Source organism: Pseudophryne corroboree, chromosome 6, assembly GCF_028390025.1.
Source record: "Pseudophryne corroboree isolate aPseCor3 chromosome 6, aPseCor3.hap2, whole genome shotgun sequence".
Taxonomy (NCBI): Eukaryota; Metazoa; Chordata; class Amphibia; order Anura; family Myobatrachidae; genus Pseudophryne; species Pseudophryne corroboree.
The window spans coordinates 197,261,489-197,284,619 of record NC_086449.1 but is presented as its reverse complement, the minus strand read 5'-3'; the positions used below and the strand labels follow the sequence as shown (position 1 = coordinate 197,284,619).

Below are 23,131 nucleotides of genomic sequence, written 5' to 3'. Positions count from 1 at the left end.
ATATCTCACATGGAAAGTGACCATGCTACTAGCCCTGGCTTCGGCCAGGAGAGTGTCAGAACTGGCAGCTTTATCTTACAAAAGCCCATATCTGATTTTCCATTCGGACAGGGCAGAACTGCGGACTCGTCCGCATTTTCTCCCTAAGGTGGTGTCAGCATTTCATCTGAACCAGCCTATTGTAGTGCCTGCGGCTACAAGCGACTTGGAGGACTCCAAGTTGTTGGACGTTGTCAGAGCTTTAAAAATATACATTTCAAGGACAGCTGGAGTCAGGAAATCTGACTCACTGTTTATACTATATGCTCCCAACAAGTTGGGCGCTCCTGCGTCTAAGCAGACTATTGCGCGCTGGATTTGTAGTACGATTCAGCTTGCACATTCTGTGGCAGGCCTGCCACAGCCAAAATCGGTAAATGCCCACTCCACAAGGAAGGTGGGTTCTTCTTGGGCGGCTGCCCGAGGGGTCTCGGCATTACAACTCTGCCGAGCGGCTACGTGGTCGGGGGAGAACACGTTTGTAAAATTCTACAAATTTGATACCCTGGCTAAGGAGGACCTGGAGTTCTCTCATTCGGTGCTGCAGAGTCATCCGCACTCTCCCGCCCGTTTGGGAGCTTTGGTATAATCCCCATGGTCCTTTCAGGAACCCCAGCATCCACTAGGACGATAGAGAAAATAAGAATTTACTTACCGATAATTCTATTTCTCGGAGTCCGTAGTGGATGCTGGGCGCCCATCCCAAGTGCGGATTATCTGCAATAATTGTACATAGTTATTGTTACCTAAATCGGGTTATTGTTGTAGGGAGCCATCTTTCAGAGGCTCCTCTGTTATCATACTGTTAACTGGGTTTAGATCACAGGTTGTACGGTGTGATTGGTGTGGCTGGTATGAGTCTTACCCGGGATTCATAAATCCTTCCTTATTGTGTACGCTCGTCCGGGCACAGTATCCTAACTGAGGCTTGGAGGAGGGTCATAGGGGGAGGAGCCAGTACACACCACCTGATCATAAAGCTTTACTTTTTGTGCCCTGTCTCCTGCGGAGCCGCTATTCCCCATGGTCCTTTCAGGAACCCCAGCATCCACTACGGACTCCGAGAAATAGAATTATCGGTAAGTAAATTCTTATTTTCTTTTTAAATAACTAGTTCAACACAGGTGATGGCAATCATATATTAAGAGGGAAGTCCAGGAGCAAAGCATTGTGTCCCTCCTGGAGAGGGTCATGTTGGGAGGTATGGAGAAATACACACTCAAAGCTACAATTAGCCTCGAAGTAGTTAGCGGTGGATTTACCACGTGTGGATACAGAGGCTACAAGCCTTTTCTCTACAAGCCTTTTCTCTTGCATGGTAAGTTGCATGGTAAGTATCGAGCCTAACTGAATCCGCCCCTGAGAGGTGACATAGAGGAATTAAATCAATCAATTCAGGCATAGCTATAATACAGTCACGTCAGCATAAGAACGCCATAGAATAGTATGGACACGTAATATGATACATACGGACACAGAAATCTCCACTTTCATAATATCCTGGACAGCACTGTGACCTTCGTCGGTACATGGTTCTCAGACCTCGTCTGTATGCTGTCTTGTAGCTTATCCTGTTGAGACAATGGGGTACAATAGGATTAAACAAGGCACGTTTACATTTTAAATTTAAAATATAAAGTTTTCGTAATTAAAATAAGATTTTAAACCTACCGGTAAATCTTTTTCTCCTAGTCCGTAGAGGATGCTGGGGACTCCGTAAGGACCATGGGGATAGACGGGCTCCGCAGGAGACATGGGCACTAAGAAAGAACTTTAGGTATGGGTGTGCACTGGCTCCTCCCTCTATGCCCCTCCTCCAGACCTTAGTTAGAGAAACTGTACCCAGAGGAGACGGACAGTACGAGGAAAGGATTTTGTTAATCTAAGGGCAAGATTCATACCAGCCCACACCATCCACACCGTATAACCAGTTAACAGTATGAAACAACACAGTATCAGTCCGAGACTGAGGAAAACTGTAACATAACCCTTATGTAAGCAAAAACTATATACAAGTCTTGCAGAAGTAGTCCGCACTTGGGACGGGCGCCCAGCATCCTCTACGGACTAGGAGAAAAAGATTTACCGGTAGGTTTTAAATCTTATTTTCTCTTACGTCCTAGAGGATGCTGGGGACTCCGTAAGGACCATGGGGATTATACCAAAGCTCCCAAACGGGCGGGAGAGTGCGGATGACTCTGCAGCACCGATTGAGCAAACACGAGGTCCTCCTCAGCCAGGGTATCAAACTTGTAAAACTTTACAAAGGTGTTTGAACCCGACCAAGTAGCAACTCGGCACAGCTGTAATGCCGAGACCCCTCGGGCAGCCGCCCAAGAAGAGCCCACCTTCCTGGTGGAATGGGCCTTTATTGATTTTGGTAACGGCAATCCAGCCGTAGAATGAGCCTGCTGAATCGTGTCACAGATCCAGCGAGCAATAGTCTGCTTCGAAGCAGGAGCGCCAACCTTGTTGGCTGCATACAGGACAAACAGTGCTTCTGTTTTCCTGACCCTAGCCGTTCTAGCCACGCAAATTTTCAAAGCCCTGACCACATCGAGGGACTCGGAATCCTCCAAGTCTCGCGTAGCCACAGGCACCACAATAGGTTGGTTCATATGAAAAGACGAAACCACCTTAGGCAAGAATTGAGGACGGGTCCGCAATTCCGCTCTATCCATATGGAAAACTAGATAGGGGCTTTTATGAGACAAAGCCGCCAACTCCGACACTCGCCTAGCCGAAGCCAAGGCTAACAACATGACCACTTTCCAAGTGAGATATTTTAACTCCACCATTTTAAGTGGTTCAAACCACTGTGACTTAAGGAAACTCAACACCACGTTAAGGTCCCAAGGCGCCACCGGAGGTACAAAAGGAGGCTGAATATGCAGCACTCCCTTCACAAAAGTCTGTACTTCTGGGAGAGAAACTAATTCCTTCTGAAAGAAAATGGATGGGGCCGAAATCTGAACCTTAATGGAGCCTAATTTTAGGCCCAAATTCACTCCAGTTTGTAGGAAGTGAAGGAAACGGCCCAGATGGAATTCTTCCGTAGGAGCATTCCTGGCTCACACCAAGAAACATACTTACGCCATATACGGTGATAGTGTTTAGCTGTCACGTCCTTCCTAGCCTTTATCAGAGTAGGAATGACCTCTTCCGGAATGCCCTTTTCCGCTAGGATCCGGTGTTCAACCGCCATGCCGTCAAACGCAGCCGCGGTAAGTCTTGGAACAGACAGGGCCCCTGTTGTAACAGGTCCTGTCTTAGAGGAAGAGGCCACGGATCTTCTGTGAGCATTTCCTGCAGATCCGGATACCAGGCCCTTCGTGGCCAATCTGGAACAATGAGAATTGTCTGTACTCCTCTTTTTCTTATTATTCTCAACACCTTGGTGATGAGAGGAAGAGGAGGAAACACATAGACCGACTGAAACACCCACGGTGTCACGAGGGCGTCCACTGCCACCGCATGAGGGTCTCTTGACCTGGCGCAATACCTCTGTAGTTTCTTGTTGAGGCGGGACGCCATCATGTCTATCTGGGGCAGTCCCCACTGACTTGCAATCTGTGCGAAGACTTCCTGATGAAGACCCCACTCTCCTGGATGTAGATCGTGTCTGCTGAGGAAGTCTGCTTCCCAGTTGTCCACTCCCGGAATGAACACTGCTGACAGTGCGCCTACATGATTTTCCGCCCAGCGAAGAATCCTGGTGGCTTCCACCATTGCCACTCTGCTCCTTGTGCCGCCTTGGCGGTTTACATGAGCCACTGCGGTGATGTTGTCTGACTGGATCAGAACCGGTAGGTCGCGAAGCAAGGTCTCCGCTTGACGAAGGGCGTTGTATATGGCCTTCAGCTCCAGGACGTTGATGTGAAGACAAGTCTCTTGACTTGACCAAAGACCTTGGAAGTTTCTTCCCTGTGTGACTGCTCCCCAACCTCGGAAGCTCGCGTCCGTGGTTACCAGAATCCAGTCCTGAATGGCGAACCTACGACCCTCTAGAAGGTGAGCACTCTGCAGCCACCACAGGAGAGACACCCTGGCCCTGGGGGACACGGTGATCAACTGATGAATCTGTACATGTGACCCGTGCCACTTGTCCAGTAGGTCCCATTGGAAGGTCCTCACATGGAACCTGCCGAAGGGAATGGCCTCGTAAGATGCCACCATCTTTCCCAGGACTCGCGTGCAGTGATGTACTGATACCTGTTTTGGCTTCAATAGGTCCCTGACCAGATTCATGAGTTCTTGGGCCTTTTCTGTCGAAAGATAAACCCTTTTCTGGTCCGTATCCAGAATCATGCCTAAGAAGGTCAAACGAGTCGTAGGAACCAATTGTGACTTCGGGATATTGAGAATCCAGCCGTGTTGCTGTAATACCTTCAGTGAAAGTGACACGCTGGTCAACAACTGCTCTCGTGATCTCGCATTTATGAGGAGATCGTCCAAGTACGGGATAATTGTGACACCCTGTTTGCGCAGGAGCACCATCATTTCCGCCATTACCTTGGTGAAAATCCTCGGGCCGTGGAAAGCCCAAACGGTAACGTCTGAAATTGGTAATGACAATCCTGTACCGCAAATCTCAGGTATGCCTGATGAGGTGGATATATGGGAACATGAAGGTATGCATCCTTTATGTCCAGGGACACCATAAAATCCCCCCCTTCCAGGCTGGCGATGACCGCTCTGAGTGATTCCATCTTGAACTTGAACCTTTTTAAGTATAGGTTTAAGGATTTTAAATTTAAAATGTGTCTGACCGAACCGTCCGGTTTCAGGACTACAAACAGGGTTGAGTAATACCCCATCCCTTGTTGAAGCAGGGGAACTTTGACCACCACTTGTTGAAGACACAATTTTTGAATTGCATTTAAAACTATCTCCCTCTCTGGGGGAGAAGCTGGTAGGGCCGATTTGAAAAACCGGCGAGGAGGCACCTCTTCGAATTCCAGCTTGTAACCCTGGGAAACAATTTCTATTGCCCAGGGTTCCACCTGTGAGTGAACCCAGATGTGGCTGAAAAGTCGAAGACGTGCCCCCACTGGGGCAGACTCCCTCAGCGGAGCCCCAGCGTCATGCGGTGGATTTTGTAGAGGCCGGGGAAGACTTCTGCTCCTGGGAACTAGCTGTGGTTGGCAGCTTCTTTCCTCTGCCCTTACCTCTGGCAAGAAAGGACGATCCTCGTACTCTCTTGTTTTTATTTGACCGAAAGGACTGCATTTGATAATGTGGCGCTTTCTTAGGCTGTGAGGGAATATAAGGCAAAAAATTTGATTTACCTGCCGTAGCTGTGGAGACCAGGTCCGAGAGACCTTCCCCAAACAATTCCTCACCCCTGTAAGGTAAAACCTCCATATGCCTCTTTGAGTCGGCATCACCTGTCCATTGCCGGGTCCATAGGACTCGTCTAGCAGAAATTGACATAGCGTTGACTCTAGAACCCAGTAGGCCAATGTCTCTTTGAGCATCCCTCATATATAAGACAGCATCTTTAATATGACCCAGGGTCAATAAAATGGTATCCTTATCCAGGGTATCAAATTCCGTCGATAAGGTATCCGTCCACGCTGCTACAGTGCTACAAACCCAAGCCGACGCTATCGTTGGTCTGAGTAAGGTACCAGAATGTGTGTAAATGGACTTTAAGGTAGCCTCCTGCTTGCGATCAGCAGGATCCCTGAGGGTAGCCGTATCTTGGGATGGCAGTGCTACCTTTTTGGATAAGCGTGTCAACGCTTTGTCTACCCTTGGGGAGGATTCCCACCGTATCCTGTCCTTAGTCGGGAAAGGATGTGCCATAAGAATCCTTTTGGGAATCTGCAGTTTCTTGTCTGGAGATTCCTAAGCCTTTTCAAATAACTCGTTCAGCTCATGAGAAGGGGGAAAGGTTACCTCAGGTTTCTTTTCCTTATACATGTGTACCCTCGTGTCAGGGACAGGGGGTTCCTCTGTGATATGCAAAACATCTTTTATTGCAATAATCATATATTGAATACTTTTAGCCAATTTTGGCTGTAACTTTGCATCATCGTAGTCGACACTGGAGTCAGAATCCGTGTCGGTATTAGTGTCTACTATATGGGATAGTGGGCGCTTTTGAGACTGCGAAGGTCCCTGCGACATAGGGGCTGGCAGGGCTTGACTCTCTGCATATTCCCTGGACTCAGCTTTGTCCAACCTTTTGTGCAATAAATTCACATTAGCACTTAAAACATTCCACATATCCACCCAGTCAGGTGTCGGTGTTGCCGACGGAGACACCACACACATTTGCTCCACCTCCTCCCTAGGAACGCCGTCTACCTCAGACATGCCGACACACGTGTACCGACACACCACACACTCAGGGAAACCTCTTATCTGAAGACAGTTCCCCCACAAGGCCCTTTGGAGAGACAGAGAGAGAGTATGCCAGCACACACCCAGCGCCAATAACCCAGGAAAAAACACAATATGTTTACCCAGATAGCGCTGTTATCATCTATTTTGCGCCAATTATGTGCCCCCCCCCCCTTCTTAAAAACCCTCTTTCACCGTGGTAAGCAGGGGAGAGTCCGGGGAGCTTCCTCTCAGCGTATGCTGTGGAGAAAATGGCGCTGGTGAGTGCTGAGGAACAAGCACCGCCCCCTCAGCAGCGGGCTTCGGTCCCGCTGAAAATTTAAAAAAACTGGCAGGGGTCTCATATATACAGTGCCTAGCCTGTATATTACTATTTTAGCCAGGTTTGGAGGTCCTTATTGCTGCCCAGGGCGCCCCCCCTGCGCCCTGCACCCTTACAGTGACTGCCGTGTGTGTGCTGTGTGGGAGCAATGGCGCACAGCGTTACCGCTGTGCGTTACCTCTATGAAGATCTGAAGTCTTCTGCCACCTCTGAAGTCTTCTTTCTTCACATACTCACCCGGCTTCTATCTTCCGGCTCTGCGAGGAGGACCGCGGCTCGGCTCTGGGACGAACGGCGAGGGTGAGACCTGCGTTCCGTTCCCTCTGGAGCTAATGGTGTCCAGTAGACTAAGAAACAGAGCCTAACGTTAAAGTAGGTCTGTTTCTCTCCCCTCAGTCCCTCGATGCAGGGAGTCTGTTGCCAGCAGGCTCCCTGAAAATAAAAAACCTAACAAAATACTTTCTTTTCAGGAAACTCAGGAGAGCTCCCTGTAATGCACCCAGTCTCCTCTGGGCACAGTATCAAACTGAGGCCTGGAGGAGGAGCATAGAGGGAGGAGCCAGTGCACACCCATTCTTTCTTAGTGCCCATGTCTCCTGCGGAGCCCGTCTATCCTCATGTCCTGACGGAGTCCCCAGCATCCTCTAGGACGTAAGAGAAATATATGTATCACACAAATAGACTACATTGTGGGAATTTAAAATTTTCCAGCCAGACTTGAATAGTGTACAGAACTTCAGATGTCATTTTACTGGGGAGTTTCACCCTTATTATTAACATGTATTTATATGGCGCGAACATACTCAGTACAGCCCTACAATAGGGATGGAGTCTACAGCCCCAGGCCAGTCACAGCGGTTCACACCTGTGTCTTGTGCATTTGAACCAGTTGAGGATGTCCGTGCAGCGCGTGTAATATATCTGATCAAATGGGTGAGCGTAGGATTCCTGCACCGTCACAGCATAGCTGGAAGAGATAAGAAGGAAGATGAGAGGTTAATGGTTTCTGGAAACTTGGAAGGATTTTCGTGTAGATCAGCAATAGAGAACGCCGTAGCATCATCAAAAGGGAAATGCAGACAAAAATAAAATGGCCTCAATTACACTTAAAATATGTTCCGTGACCGTGACTCATGGCACCACATTTACATGCAAGTATCGCTGCAACTTTCCAATCGCTATTAGCAAAATGACTGAAGAGCATGGAACAGCAGTTTTGTTGGTCAGTGAGCCTGGGTCTGACCACTGCTAGGACAGCCAGGAGCTGATAAGTGCTGCTGACATAAGAACATATTTGACACAGCTGACTGTCTTTAATTGTAACATTACAGGGGAAAGGCTGGTATGATTTAATTACAAAAACTATATCTCTCTGAAGGTTATTGAATACTAATTAAACATGACTCGTTCTTGTTTTACCCTGTGAGTGCCCAATAGTTCAATGATTGTCTCTCAATGGATTACTGCATCTAGAAATACTGTAACTCAATGTCAGTCAGTGTTGTGTCTTTACAGGGAAATACATATTTATACATATTTACACATACGAGTTTTACTTTTACTTGATTTTTTAAGGTGTTTTTGACCTAGGTCCAAGCAACTTACTGTTCGCATTTTTCACCTCATGTTGGCCTATTTGTTTCCAACTGTGAAGTGGGTGGGGGCAGAAAAACCAGTAGCCAATCAGATCATAGAAATGGTCACTGCAGCAGGAGGTGAGTGTGCTGATCTTGTGTCACACACTCACTCTCTGCTGCTGAGACCACTTATGAGAATGTGATAGAAATTACAGCTACAGCCGGGTACATACCTGTTAGTTGCCGCGGTCCGCGGCGCCGCTAGGTCTGCTTCCAAGCGACGCTCATGGCCACCGCACCTCCCTTCCTGCCCGCCGCCTAGCAACGCCAGGACGGCGTGCGCGCTGAGCCGCCGGGTCCCTGGCAACGCCAGGACGGAGTGCGTGCTGAGCCGCCGGGTCCCTGGCAACGCTGGGACGGCGTGCACGCGTAGCCGCCGGACCCTTATAACGTCTGTTACTGGTCAGCTATATCTGTTCGATCCTGCTCCCTGTGCTCCTGAGTCCTGGAGTTCTGAAGCCGGTCCTGGGAATCCTTCCTGTTCAAGTGAACCTGTTGCGGTCATCTGGAGGGTTCTCGTTTGTTAGGGTTCTCTCCCGGTTTCGTGAGTAGCGGCTTCTGCCGCGTGTTGCGGCCTAGGCCGCTTCGTCCTTTTGGTACTTTTTGTATTGGTGGTTTTTGCGGAGGTTTCCGCTTTTCACTGTCCTCCCCGGAACTCGGTGGTGCCGTGTGGTGGAGTGGACAGTGATATCTTTTGTTGTTCTTCTCCTTTGGCGGCGTGCCGCACATAAATTTAGTTTTAGTGTAGTTAGTAGCCCCTAGCTTCTGTTTGCGTTAGTTAGAGGTCCCCTTGTTATTATCCGTCTCGGTTCACGCTTTGTCTCACGCTAAGACTTGGGGGCATCGGAGTTGGGCAGACCTAATCCGCCCTTCAAACGCGGCTGCCGTGGGCCCAAGAAACCATAGTCACTCAGGCGTGAACTGACCACACGGGTAAAACAACGGAGGTAGGGTGCTAGGGGCTATTCCCGTTCCCTCCCTATTTCAGCGTCACGTCCTGGTGCTCTGGACTCACTTCACAACATCTTTTTAGTTCTAAGCATCAGGAACGTAACATTATCACCAGCCCAAAAAACACACACAAAAAAAAAAAGTTATTTGTATTTGGTGGGCTTTGAAATTCGGCCTCATGAATCCGGCAGTATTAGGACCGAATCCCAGCCAGCTTTTGGCCAACCAGATTCAGGAACTTACTCAGATGGTTCAGGATCTTACTCTTCGGGTGAGATCGCAGGAAGATCTTTTGCGAGCCTCCCCGAGTATGATTCCAGAACCAAAGATGCATCTACCTGACCGTTTTTTGGGTAACCGAAAGGATTTTTTTTAATTTCAAGGAAGCTTGTAAGCTTTATTCTCGTTTAAGGCCCCGATCCTCTGGTACTGAGTCTCAACGGGTCGGGATTGTGATGTCATTACTACAAGGCGATCCACAAACCTGGGCTTTTGGGCTAAAAGCCGATGATGTTGCCTTGCTATCTGTAGATGCCTTTTTTAAGTCCTTAGGCCTTTTGTATGATGACCCTGATAGAGAAGCGTCGGCTGAGAGCCACCTGCGAGCACTTAAGCAAGGGAAAAATCCAGCAGAGGCGTATTGTACCGAGTTTCGCCGTTGGTCGAACGACTGTGGCTGGAATGACCCGGCCCTGCGCAGTCAGTTTCGCCTCGGTTTGTCTGAAGTTATTAAAGACAGTCTCCTTCAGTACCCCGCTCCAGAGACTCTAGACAAACTCATGGAGCTTGCTATTAAAATTGATTGTCGTCTCCGGGAGCGGAGGGCTGAAAGAGGAGCTAGTTTCAGGCCTAGTCCATGTGTGTATACTTTCCCTGAGGACGTCGAGGAGCCCATGCAAATGAGTCTCTCCCGGCTGTCCCCAGAGGAAAGAACCAGAAGGCTAAATTCTGGTCTTTGCTTGTATTGTGGTGGCAAGGGACATATCGCACGTAATTGCCCGAATAAGCAGGGAAACGCTCTGACCAAGTGAATAGTGAAGGGGTTCACTTGGGTCTGCAGTTAATCTCCTCTAATGATTCCTTATTAGTTCCTGTAAAAATTTCCTTTGGTAGCCTCAGTTCGTTGGTGTCGGCCTACGTCGACAGTGGAGCTGCGGGAAATTTCATGGATCTTGGTTGGGCTCAGGCTTTGGGCGTTCCACAGATACCTATGGATAAACGTATCACCATGCACGGCTTGGCTGGTGGTCCGCTTTCTAACGGGGTAATCACTCACCGCACACCTCCAGTACAACTGACAGTGGGGGCCCTACATTCAGAGAAAATCAAATTTTACCTTACCCATTGTCCGGCTGTCCCCGTAGTTCTGGGTCACCCCTGACTTGCCTTTCATAATCCCACCATAGATTGGCAGTCTGGGGAGATTTCCCGATGGGGTCCCTTTTGTGTTAAGGAATGTATTTCCCGTCCAGTCCGGGTTGCGGCAGTCACCCCAGAACTTATTCCTTTGGAATATCAGGATTTTGCCGACGTTTTCTCCAAAGGTAATGCGGATATTCTGCCTCCTCATCGGTCCTATGACTGCGCTATTGACTTAGTTCCCGGTGCCTCTTTACCTAAGGGGAGACTATATGTCCTGTCTGGGCCGGAAACTACGGCAATGAATGATTATGTACAGGAGAGCCTAAAAAAAGGCTTCATTAGGCCCTCGAAATCTCCATTGAGTGCAGGGTTCTTTTTTGTTGAGAAAAAAAGATGGGTCGCTCAGACCATGTATTGATTTTCAGGCTTTGAATAAAATCTCTGTTAAAAACACCTACCCCTTGCCACTGATTTCAGTACTATTTGATCAGCTCCGGACTGCCGTTATCTTTTCCAAGATCGATCTTAGAGGGGCTTACAATCTCATCCAAATTAAATCTGGGGATGAGTGGAAGACGGCTTTCAGCACACAGTCGGGACATTATGAATACCTGGTGATGCCGTTTGGGCTGTCAAATGCTCCTGCTGTATTTCAAGATCTCATTAACGACGTCCTTCGCGACTTTCTAGGAAAGTTCGTGGTCGTTTATTTAGATGACATTTTGATTTACTCAGAGTCTTTAGAACTACATATTACCCATGTGCGACTGGTCCTTCCGAAGTTACGGGAAAATCATTTATACGCCAAACTGGAGAAATGTGATTTCCACATCACAGAAGTGTCCTTCCTGGGGTATATTATTTCTCCTAAGGGGTTTTTCATGGAACCAAAAAAACTCCAGACCATCCTAAATTGGGCACAACCCACGAACTTAAAAGCAATTCAGCGCTTTTTAAGGTTTGCAAATTACTATAGGCGTTTTATTCATACCTTCTCTGATTTGGTTGCTCCTATAGTAGCATTGACTAAAAAAGGAGCGGACCCTTCCAATTGGTCGCCTGAAGCCAAGTCTGCCTTTCTGGCCTTAAAGCAGGCCTTTGTCTCAGCTCCAGTGCTTAGACACCCTAACCCGAAGCTCCCCTTTATTGTTGAGGTAGATGCCTCAGAGGTTGGAGTGGGGGCTATCCTTTCTCAGGAAGACCCGGAGTCTCAGGAATTACACCCATGTGCCTTCATGTCCAGGAAATTCTCCTCCGCAGAATCCAACTATGATGTTGGTAATCGAGAATTGTTGGCAGTTAAATGGGCTTTCGAGGAGTGGAGGCATTGGCTTGAAGGAGCTAGGCATACCATTACGGTGTTTACTGACCACAAGAACCTGCAGTATATTGAGTCAGCTAAACGGCTTAATGCTCGACAGACACGTTGGGCGTTGTTTTTTACTCGTTTCAGGTTTATTATCACCTTCAGGCCCGGTTCCAAGAATACAAAAGCCGATGCCCTGTCACGTTGTTTTCTTCCGGTTCACAACAACCACCCGGCTACTACCCCCATAGTTCCATGGTCTGTCATCCGGGCTGGCCTCACACAGGATTTATTTACACAGCTAGTTCAGCTTCAGCAGCAGGCTCCCAAAGTCACTCCTGCAGATCGTCTCTTCGTCCCTGAATTTCTGAGAGGCACTGTTCTAGCTGAGTTTCATGATAATAAGGTTTCTGGTCATCCTGGTATCACTAAGACCTTGGAGTTAATCTCTCGCTCAGTGTGGTGGCCAAATCTTTCTAAAGATGTAAGGGAATTTGTCCGTTCCTGTCAGGTTTGTGCTCAGCACAAGGTATCTCGATCATTGCCGGTCGGGCAACTCATACCTTTAGCCATTCCTCTCAGGCCATGGTCACATATCCATGGATTTCGTGGTGGACCTTCCTCTTTCAGCTGGATTTCGAGTCATTTGGGTGGTAGTAGACCGTTTTAGTAAGATGGCCCACTTCATTGCTCTCCCCCGATTACCCTCTGCTCAAGGGTTGGCAGTTTTATTTCTCCGCCATGTGTTCAGGCTCCATGGTTTACCCAGGGATATTGTCTCTGATCGGGGACCGCAATTCATCGCCCGTTTCTGGAAACGTTTTTGTGCCTCATTAAATATGAAACTCTCTTTAACATCTGGGTACCATCCACAGTCTAACGGACAAACTGAACGTGTTAATCAGTCGTTAAAACAGTATTTACGGCTATATTCGGCCAAACTTCAGAATGATTGGTCTGAATTTCTTCCTTTGACCGAGTTTGCCTATAATAACTCTTGTCATTCTTCCACCAAGGAGTCCCCATTCTTTTCGGTCTTGGGCTTTCATCCTAGAGCCAATTCTTTTGACCCTCATTTTCCAGTCTCCTCGTTGACCTTAATTTCCCGTCTCAGAATGATTTGGAAAAAGGTGCACCTTGCCCTTAAGAAGGCTGCCTTCCGAGAAAAAATTTTTTCTGATAGGTTCCGACGCCCATGCACTTTTAAGGTGGGAGATAAGGTGTGGTTGTCAACCCGCAACATCAAGCTCCGACAACCCTCGGCTAGATTGGGACCCAAATTTATTGGACCGTTCCTTATCATTAAGAAGGTCAACCCAGTTGCTTTTCGGCTACGCTTGCCTAAATCACTGAAAATTGGCAATACTTTTCACTGTTCCCTTCTAAAGCAGTATTTTTCTTCCAGGAGATTCCCTCGGAAGACTTCCCAGGGTAGACCTCCGGTGGATGTTCAGGGGCAACAAGAGTTCTTGGTGGAGAAGGTTTTAGATTCCAAAGTTTCTCGGGGCCGGCTTTATTTTTTGGTTCACTGGAAAGGCTATGGCCCGGAAGAAAGGTCTTGGGTCCTGGATAAGGATCTACATGCCCCTAAACTTAAGAGATTATTCTTTCAGGAATTTCCTCAGAAACCCGGCTTTAGGGGTTCTTTAACCCCTCCTCAAGGGGGGGGGGTACTGTTAGGTGCCGCGGTCCGCGGCGCCGCTCGGTCTGCTTCCGAGCGACGCTCACGGCCACCGCACCTCCCTTCCTGCCCGCCCGGCGCCTAGCAACGCCTGGACGGCGTGCGCGCTGAGCCGCCGGGTCCCTGGCAACGCCAGGACGGCGTGCGCGCTGAGCCGCCGGGTCCCTGGCAACGCTGGGACGCCGTGCGCGCGTAGCCGCCGGACCCTTAGCAACGGGGACGCCACAGGCGAACCGCTTTCCCCGTTGCATCCTATCAATCAATACACCTGTTAACTCTGGTCGTGCAGCAGGGCAGCTGCACGACATTACTAATTAAGCTTCGCTGCAGCTATTGGAGGGCTCCCTGTTATATTCTCCCTCACTACCTGGCACAGACGCCGGTGATAGCTTCCTGTATGCTGTTCCTGCCTTGTAACGTCTGTTCCTGGTCAGCTGTATCTGGTCGATCCTGCTCCCTGTGCTCCCGAGTCCTGGAGTTCTGAAGCCGGTCCTGGGAATCCCTCCTGTTCAAGTGAACCTGTTGCAGTCATCTGGGGGTTCTCGTTTGTTGGGGTTCTCTCCCGGTTTCGTGAGTAGCGGCTTCTGCCGCGTGTTGCGGCCTAGGCCGCTTAGTCCTTTTGGTACTTTTTGTATTGGTGGTTTTTGCGGAGGTTTCCGCTTTTCACTGTCCTCCCCGGAACTCGGCGGTGCCGTGTGGGGGAGTGGACAGTGATATCTTTTGTTGTTCTTTTCCTTTGGCGGCGTGCCGCACATAAATTTAGTTCTAGGGTAGTTAGTAGCCCCTAGCTTCTGTTTGCGTTAGTTAGAGGTCCCCTTGTTATTACCCTGTCTCGGTTCACGCTTTGTCTCACGCTAAGACCTGGGGGCATCGGAGTTGGGCAGACCTAATCCGCCCTTCAAACGCGGCTGCCGTGGGCCCAAGAAACCATAGTCACTCAGGCGTGAACTGACCACACGGGTAAAACAACGGAGGTAGGGTGCTAGGGGCTATTCCCGTTCCTTCCTTATTTCAGCGTCACGTCCTGGTGCTCTGGACTCACTTCACAACATCTTTCTAGTTCTGAGCATCAGGAACGTAACAATACCTGCACAGTGTCGGGACGATTTGCCATTTCGCAGCAACAAATTGTCTACATCGTGTAGTGTGTACTGTGTATGCATTATTGTTGGCTCCCACGGGTAACTACAGACATCTTCTGTTTGACCCTGCTGCAGGGCTGACAGAACATATCGCTAGCGACCCAGTGCAAAATAAACGAAGGGCTGAGCAATATATCATTCCGTCCTCCATATGTGTATGGCTAATCTCCAATGGTCTGGGCCAAAGAGAATTCAGCTCAACCATCAGGACAACTGCCCGTCGTTCTAGTGTGTTACCGGCTTAAAGGGCCCCATACACTACAACGATATGTCTGAGGCTGAAGTCGGAGACGATTTTCCTTGAACTCTCCCAGGAGTTTCCCGGGAGTGGTTCCATACGATTTGGTACATTTTTCATGCGATATATCGTAAGCGATCCCAGCCATACCTGCGGGAACAGACATATCACGAGTGCATCACTAACGATCTAGGGAAGCCGATCCGACCCTCACGGGAACGCGCATCGGATCGGAAACACGTCCAAAATGCCCGATTTCACCCGATATATCGTCCCGAATGCCCGAAATTGGATGAAATCGGACATAATCGTTCTAGTGTATGGGGCCTTTTAGGGTACACCATCGATGCTCTCCACTGGTGGTACCATTGGTGCTTTACATCGATATCATGAAACCTTGAATAGTGTGAACTATCTATACCTGTTGTGGGACAAAACGGGTGACAGGCAAATCAGTGAAGGGGGCTGAGCAGTCAATTGGGGGAGGGCTAAGCACCAAGCAAAAACATCACTGCATCTGCACTATGGCACAGAGCCACTGGACCTCCACCGTCAATAGCAAAAGCACCAATTATCTGAGGCAAACCATCAATGGTCGATAGCCATGAAGGGAGGAGGTGAATGGAGGAGTGAGAGTCAGCAGCAGGGACTGGATGCCCAACAATGATGCTTTAACCCACAGTAACCACGGCTTTTTACCCTGCCTGTCTTGTTGACCTATTAGATGAAAGCTATTCTACCACCATCTTTACAACAGCAGAATAGCTAAAGCACCGGGATATGGATCATCAAATCGACAGTGTCTAGGTCGACAATGTTTAGGTCGAACACTATAGGTCAACAGTCACTAGGTCGACATGGGTTGTAGGTCGACAGGGTTTCTAGGTCGACAGGTCAAAAGATCGACATGAGGTTTGTTTTTGTTTTGGTGTCGTTTTCTGCGTACAGTGACCGGGAAGCCGAATTAATGCACCGTGTCGCTTCGCTCGCCATGATTCGGGCAAGGTGCCTCGCTTCGCTCAGCACAGATTACCGTTCCAATCGTAGTCCACGTGGATCGTTAAGTATGAAAAAGTAAAAAAAAAAAGTGAAAAACTCACATCGACCTTTTGACCTGTCACCTAGCACACGTCGACCTAGAAACCCTGTCGACTTTCAAACCCTGTCGACCTAGTGACTGTCGACCTATAGTGGTTGACCTAGACAGTGTCGATCTTCAGACCGGATCCCAAAGCACCTATAGTCCTGGACACCACTAAAGGACCACCAAAAGCAATCACATTGCCGTGTTTTGTTAGTGCAGGTGTAATGTAATGTATTACAATGTAACATGCGTCTTGTTATATGAGCGCTTTTCAAAGCTGCCACACCTCTAGCGGTTTTGGACACTGGTTTTATATGCAATAAGAAAGATGCCTGGTTTTGTATTGAATGTAGTCTCCCCTTTAAAACCAATGGCTCCCAAAGACACAGGGGCTTTGAAAAGTGCAGCATAATAAAGGTACTGTAGCTCCAACTGTTCTATGTGAATGAGCTAATTGGCTGGGAGTTTTATTGTATAAACACTCTTATCTTGTTGGATATATAAAAAGTTTATAAAAAGAAATAAAAAAGTATTACCCCAGGGCTCACAGACCAAATTCTTGATATTCCCTTGGTAGTAACTCAGAATTTTGATACAAAGAAACCCTCATCAACAAACATCTCCCAACCCCCCCACCCTGATCATGCTCCCTGCGCACTGCGTCTGCTCCGCACAAAACGCTTTGATGCTGCCTCATTCAAGGATTAGCTCCCAGCGCTTCACATCTTATCTCATGAAAGTCTTTTCCTGGATTTCACAGCATTTTGTTCTTTGTGTAGTAAAATATTTCACATTCTCTTACCATCAAGGAGAGCCCGATGACATTCAGAAATGTGAGTTATTTTATATTTCATGCTAGCAAAAAAAGGCCCTCCCTATTCAGAGCCTAATCTCTGACCTCTCTCTCCGTGTGAGATATTACCAGCTAAGTAAGAAAGTCGTCCTGGTCAGTGGAACCAATCAATTCTGGTATTTCATTTTTGTTTCTCCTCGATTGGGTGCCTGCCACACTGCCTCTGCTCTCCCAAAATCAATACCTTCCATTTGTGATTGGAATAAAAGTTACAAAACATCGCCCTCCGATTGCACCAGCTCAGTACACGCCGCTCCCAATTCAAAGTGGAATCTGACGTACAGGCTATCATGGAGATGTGAAGGTCATTTGGCCATTCAAGGAAAAGCAACATTCAATTTCAGCCCCAGCTTCCAATGCAAGAGTAACAGTTATTTCTTTTGGAAAATGGTTTATATAGAGTATATCATAATTAACCTCGTAAGCAAAATGCATTTATTGATAAAGGGCCAGAGATAAACACACTTTGAATTATTCTGGCAGTTGTCCGATGGTGGGTGTAGGGCACATGAGCCGGTGTCGTAGAAGCTGCAGCCTGATTGACAGGTTGAGGCTGTTTGGGGACAGGGAGGGTGTCTGTTTCTGAAAACGGGGGCGAGTCGGCCAGTGTCTGCGTCTTCCAGCGCAATTTACCGACCTTGGCAGTGGAGTTCGGGCAACCATACTCAGTATGTTTACGCTTACTCAGGTGGCCAATGGCTGCCCACTGGTGATCCGATGCTGCGTTTTCAGACTCCGGAGCGGACCAGAAAAACCTCTCGCGGCAACAGCATAATTATGCACAACCGCTGTGTCGCTTTATTAATAGTGTCCATCTCTGAATCAGGCCCAAAGTAAGGCTAAACCAAGTTCACACTGTGTGATACGTTTCAGTTCATGAAATGTACTTAAAAGGAAAAATACTGAATAATAAATGTACAAAATATTTCAAAAACAAAAATTCTCCATAACGTATGTGTTAAATGTAAGAGACCTGTATTACCGGGAGACCAGCATTTTATATCTTTTACTACCACATGTTTTATTTATTTCTATGCCTAACTGATAATTTGGTAATTACTGTCATTACAGTTTCTGCCATCAGTAGGAATTTCCGAAAAGTGTTTATCACCTATTTACTGAATTGTACTATGGAAGATGCGACAAACAGATTTAAAGCAAGTGTGTAAACACTGGGGGTTTGTTAGCAATTGGGCAAAACCATGTGCACTGCAGGGGAGGCAGATATAACATGTGCAGAGAGAGTTAGATTCGGGTGGGTTATTTTGTTTCTATGCAGGGTAAATACTGGCTGCTTTATTTCTACACTGCAATTTAGATTGCAGATTGAACACACCCCACCCAAATCTAAGGGTGTGTACACATGGTTAGATCCGTGCTATGTTCGATTTTTACTTGCGATTTCCCTTGAACTCCCCGGAGCCCAGATAGGACAGATTTTGACTAACTTTTCTTGAGATATGGACTATGTGTGCTTACGATTTTGGCTTATGTGAGATTTTGGCTTATGTGAGATGTCATTGACATGTGAGATGAACTAGATAGGACACCGATCTAGCAAGGATTGACTTGCCTGCACAGTCTATCTTTTCTTGCGATGCCAACCTGGCGGGGCCGCGCATCGGGATCGCAAGGTGACTTTCACCTTGCGATTTGCACTAACTTTTCTTGCGATTTTGACTATATAGTCAAAATCTCAAGAAAAAATCTCACCGTGTGTACACACCTTAACTCTCTCTGCACATGTTGTATCTGCCTCCCCTGCAGTGCACATGGTTTTGCCCAACTGCTAACAAAAATCCTGCTGCGATCAACTCAGAATTACCCCCATTGTGGTCTTGTAGCCAACACAGAATGTGGGGTGATGTGAGAGACAAACAGACATGGATGGCCGCCTGGACTACTGTTACGTTACTGCAACACACTTAACCCTTAGTGCTGCAAATCAATTTGAATGGAAGTTTACATCAAGTCCTGTGTTTACTTGTCATTTGCTGATTACGTAGCACCTCATGCCTCAATTCTGATTATTATCATACAATGCAGCCCCTCAATCTGATGGCTAGTGTACAATGCAGCCATACTGATCAATTTAGTATATAATACGCCTACTTCTGGTGGCCACCACACAATGCAGAACTTCATTGGATGAATTATATACAGTATAATATCAGACTATTCTGGTAGCAGGAACACCACGTAGACCGCAATTCCTGTAATTAATATATAACACATCACCGGGCCATATAACCTGTAACTTTTCAGTGTCTGGTTATTTGTAATTCTACAACAGCTGCAAGCCGCAGGTTTTTGTATCTCTGAACAGGCCTCACTCTAGTAATCACTGCCATTAGTCTGAACTGCACCAATTGTTTCTAGGGTAAGTGCCGCGAGCTGTCATTAAAACCTAGTGTACAGTTCCTGACCAGCCCACTAATTGGAATCTATGCACAGTGGACACAACTGGGTATCCATGCACAAGAGATGAAGTAATCAATGCACCAGCAGCTGCCTACTAGCTGTCAGTGACAGCACCTAGTTATTCCCTAGAAATGAGCAGCACAAGCTGGAGGCAGGAAAACAAAATAGCAATAAGTTTAAACTGTCCCAGAGTTTAGAGTTCCCCAAGAGGGTCCAGACTGCATGTAATCGGCCTCTTCAAATACCAGCGCTGTGACTTGTGAATGCTGCATACCTTGGACAGAAGCCCTGATTCTCATGTGTAAAGTACATTCCTACGCTGTCAGACACTTATACAATGTGTGCGTTGCTGGCTACAGAGGGCAGGCTGGTGGGCACATGCTGCTGATACTACATCTCTGACAATTAGAAGATGACCAGAAGTCTGTGTACAGTATCTCTCCCTCTGTGTCTGGTACATCCCATGCACCATGATACATATACAGTACGTACTATAGAATAAACATATTCACCCTGGTTATGTTTTCTTTAAAGTAATGGCTGGGTAGGTATATGGAAATGTGCCATACTCTTACAGAGTGAATGGGAAGGTTTAATTGAGGGTATGAGGTTTCAGAACATAAGAAACAAACATCATTTTTGCAAGAAAAATCCATATTAATTAATGGAAAAAAAAGATTAATGAAAGGTGGAACACCTGCCAACAAAACAATCTATTTCCCAAGGTGGTTATGGCTAATACAAGCATTCTCTGTCCTCACTGGTTGCTGCTGATAGGACACTGCGAGGCTATTATAGGAATCCCGAATCGCTAACCTTTTTATCCTTCACATAGATAGACTGCTGGGAAATCAAGGCCTAATTCAGACCTGATCGCAGCAGCAAATTTGTTAGCTAATGGGCAAAACCATGTGCACTGCAGGTGTGGCAGATATAACATGTGCAGAGAGAGTTAGATTTGCGCGGGTGTGTTCAAACTGACATCTAGATTGCAGTGTAATAATAAAGCAGCCAGTATTTACCCTGCACAGAAACAAAATAACTCACCCAAATTTAACTCTCTCTGCACGTTATATCTGCCACACCTGCAGTACACATGGGGGGTAATTCCAAGTTGATCGCAGCAGGAAATTTTTTAGCAGTTGGGCAAAACCATGTGCACTGCAGGGGGGGGCAGATATAACATTTGCAGAGAGAGTTAGATTTGGGTGGGTTATTTTATTTCTGTGCAGGGTAACTACTGGCTGCTTTATTTTTACACTGCAATTTAGATTGCAGATTGAACACACCACACCCAAATCTAACTCTCTCTGCACATGGTTTTGCCCAACTGCTAAAAAATTTCCTGCTGCGATCAACTTGGAATTACCCCCATGGGCCCTCATTCCGAGTTGTTCACTCGCTAGCTGCTTTTAGCAGCATTGCAAACGCTAGGCCGCCGCCCTCTGGGAGTGTATCTTAACTTAGCAGAATAGCAAACTAAAGGTTAGCAGAACTGCTACTAAATAATTCCTTGCAGTTTCTGAGTAGCTCCAGACCTACTCCTAGACTGCGATCACCTCAGTCCGTTTAGTTTCTGGTTTGATGTCACAAACACGCCCTGCGTTCGGCCAGCCACTCACCCGTTTCTCCAGCCACTCCTGCGTTTTTACCTGGCACGCCTGCGTTTTTTAGCACACTCCCTGAAAATGCCATGTTGCCGCCCAGAAACGCCCACTTCCTGTCAATCACACTACGATCACTCGAGCGTTGAAAAAACGTTACTTGAGCTTGTGTAAATCTCCAAAGTTTTGTGTTAAATAACTAAGCGCATGCGCGCTGCGTACCATGCACATGCGCATTTTCTACCTAATCGCTCCGTTGCGGAAAAAACGTCAACAAGCGAAAAACTCGGAATGACCACCATGGTTTTGCCCAACTGCTAACAAATTTGCTGCTGCGATCAGGTCTGAATTAGGCCCTCAGTGACAATTTGGGATATAGTATGCATACGGTAGGTAATTGCAGATAATGGCCTAATACATTTACTACACTCTGTGAGCCAAATATTTATCATAATGTGGATTCGGATGGTTTTAGCATATCACCCAGTGGCGCACCCAGGGGGGGTTTCCGAGCACCCAGACACCCCCCTCCACCAAAAAAAAAATTTTTTTTTTTTGCTGCATGTGTATTATTAATGGCTGTCTAGCGTCCTCTGCAGCCTGCTTTCTTCCTGGTGGCACTTGTAAGTGCTTAATAAAAGTTTACTTTATTTTAATTATAGTACATATATATCCATGTGCAATTTGTGCATACATACATGTATATACATACTGTACATACATACAAACACACACATACACATATGATATATTTACATGCGCACATATACGTGTACTGTATGTATATATATATATATATATATATATATATATGCATGTTTAATATGCTATGTGTATATGTATATAAATATATACATAGGTGTATATACGGTATATATATGTGTAGATATATATATATATATATATATATATATACATACACACACAAATATACACACACACACAGACACACTAGTTTTACGGACCCAGCATATACGGACCTCAGTCCCCAACCCCGTGCTTGGCTCCACCCAGTTCTGGAAACCCACCCATGCAAATCCTGCGTTTGCCACTGTCACTGGCTGCTCTTGTATTATAATGAAAGGTCTGCTTAGTATCGCACATACCACTCTGTGGTCCTGATTCAGAGATGGACGCTAAATGCACAGCAGCTGCGCCTTAGTACACAGCGGCTGCACTAAAATAGGCACAAGCGGCAGGAGGCGTCTGTAGTAGAAAGATGCCCACTGATGGCTTTTGTGATCTGCTGCTACATCCAAAGACGCAGCATGGAATCTGGAATCATGTGCGTGAACATTGGTCATCTGAGTAACCATCAGGTTACTCAGCATGATCGGCAAATTCACGCTGCTGAGGCCAGTGACACTGCATCCACGGACGCAGCCACTGACTTCAGCAGGACCAGAAAATGAGGTCGACATGTCCCCATTTCCTGCAACGCTGCCTGTCACCGCCCCCGCATGTCAGTAACATGTCAATCATGCTGCAGCATTTAGGGCACTGCGAGCGCCATCGTAGCCCCAGATCTGCACATGGGCATCTTCTGCAAATGCATAAATCCAAAAACATTGGGGATAAACATTGGGTTTATTGTATGTACAGGTTGGGTATGTGTGAGAAACCGTCAGTCACCCGACTGTTGGGATTGTGAGGGGACGGGATCCCGGCGTCGGTATTGTGAGACCGCCGGTCACATAACTACATCCTGTATGTACATCTCTGAATCAGCAATGAGATTTCCGTGTTTTATCAGTGGAAATAAGTGAAGCATTAGTAGATTGGCTGACAGAAGAATTCACATTATAATGTAGCAGAATAGTAATGACGCTGTTGCTTTTACAGTCCATTGATAAATAACACTGCTGTTAGTAAATCCCCATTGTCTACATGAATGCTAGATAAGGTGATGCATGCAGACTACATTTACAGTAATTCAGTACACATCCTACTTTCATTTGTTTTTTTCCCCCCTTTACTTACTTTCCATATAGAAATGTGGTTTCAAGATGTTTGTTTCAACCACATTAGTTAGTATTCTGTATATGCTCATGTTATACACATGAGTATACACACAAGCTCCTAGTTCCTTATTTCAGAACTGTGCTGTCTGCAATCAGCCTGTAACAAGTGGCTCAGACTAGGA

At 47.0% G+C, this 23,131-nt stretch overlaps 1 protein-coding gene across 7 annotated transcripts in view; it reads right to left on the bottom strand.

Moving 5' to 3' along the window:
- MEGF11 (multiple EGF like domains 11) overlaps window positions 1-23,131 on the bottom strand; it is a 664,806-nt gene that overhangs the window by 520,321 nt on the left and 121,354 nt on the right. For 6 of the 7 annotated variants that reach the window (XM_063925579.1, XM_063925580.1, XM_063925578.1 and 3 more), the window contains exons 3-4: window positions 7,575-7,676; window positions 1,510-1,610 (exon numbers count right to left, since the gene is read on the bottom strand). In XM_063925579.1, the coding sequence (XP_063781649.1) occupies window positions 1,510-1,610; window positions 7,575-7,676 (203 nt within the window). Of the gene's footprint in view, window positions 1-1,509; window positions 1,611-7,574; window positions 7,677-8,314; window positions 8,368-23,131 lie in introns of those variants that run through there. The other variant, XM_063925584.1, reaches the window with a different exon arrangement.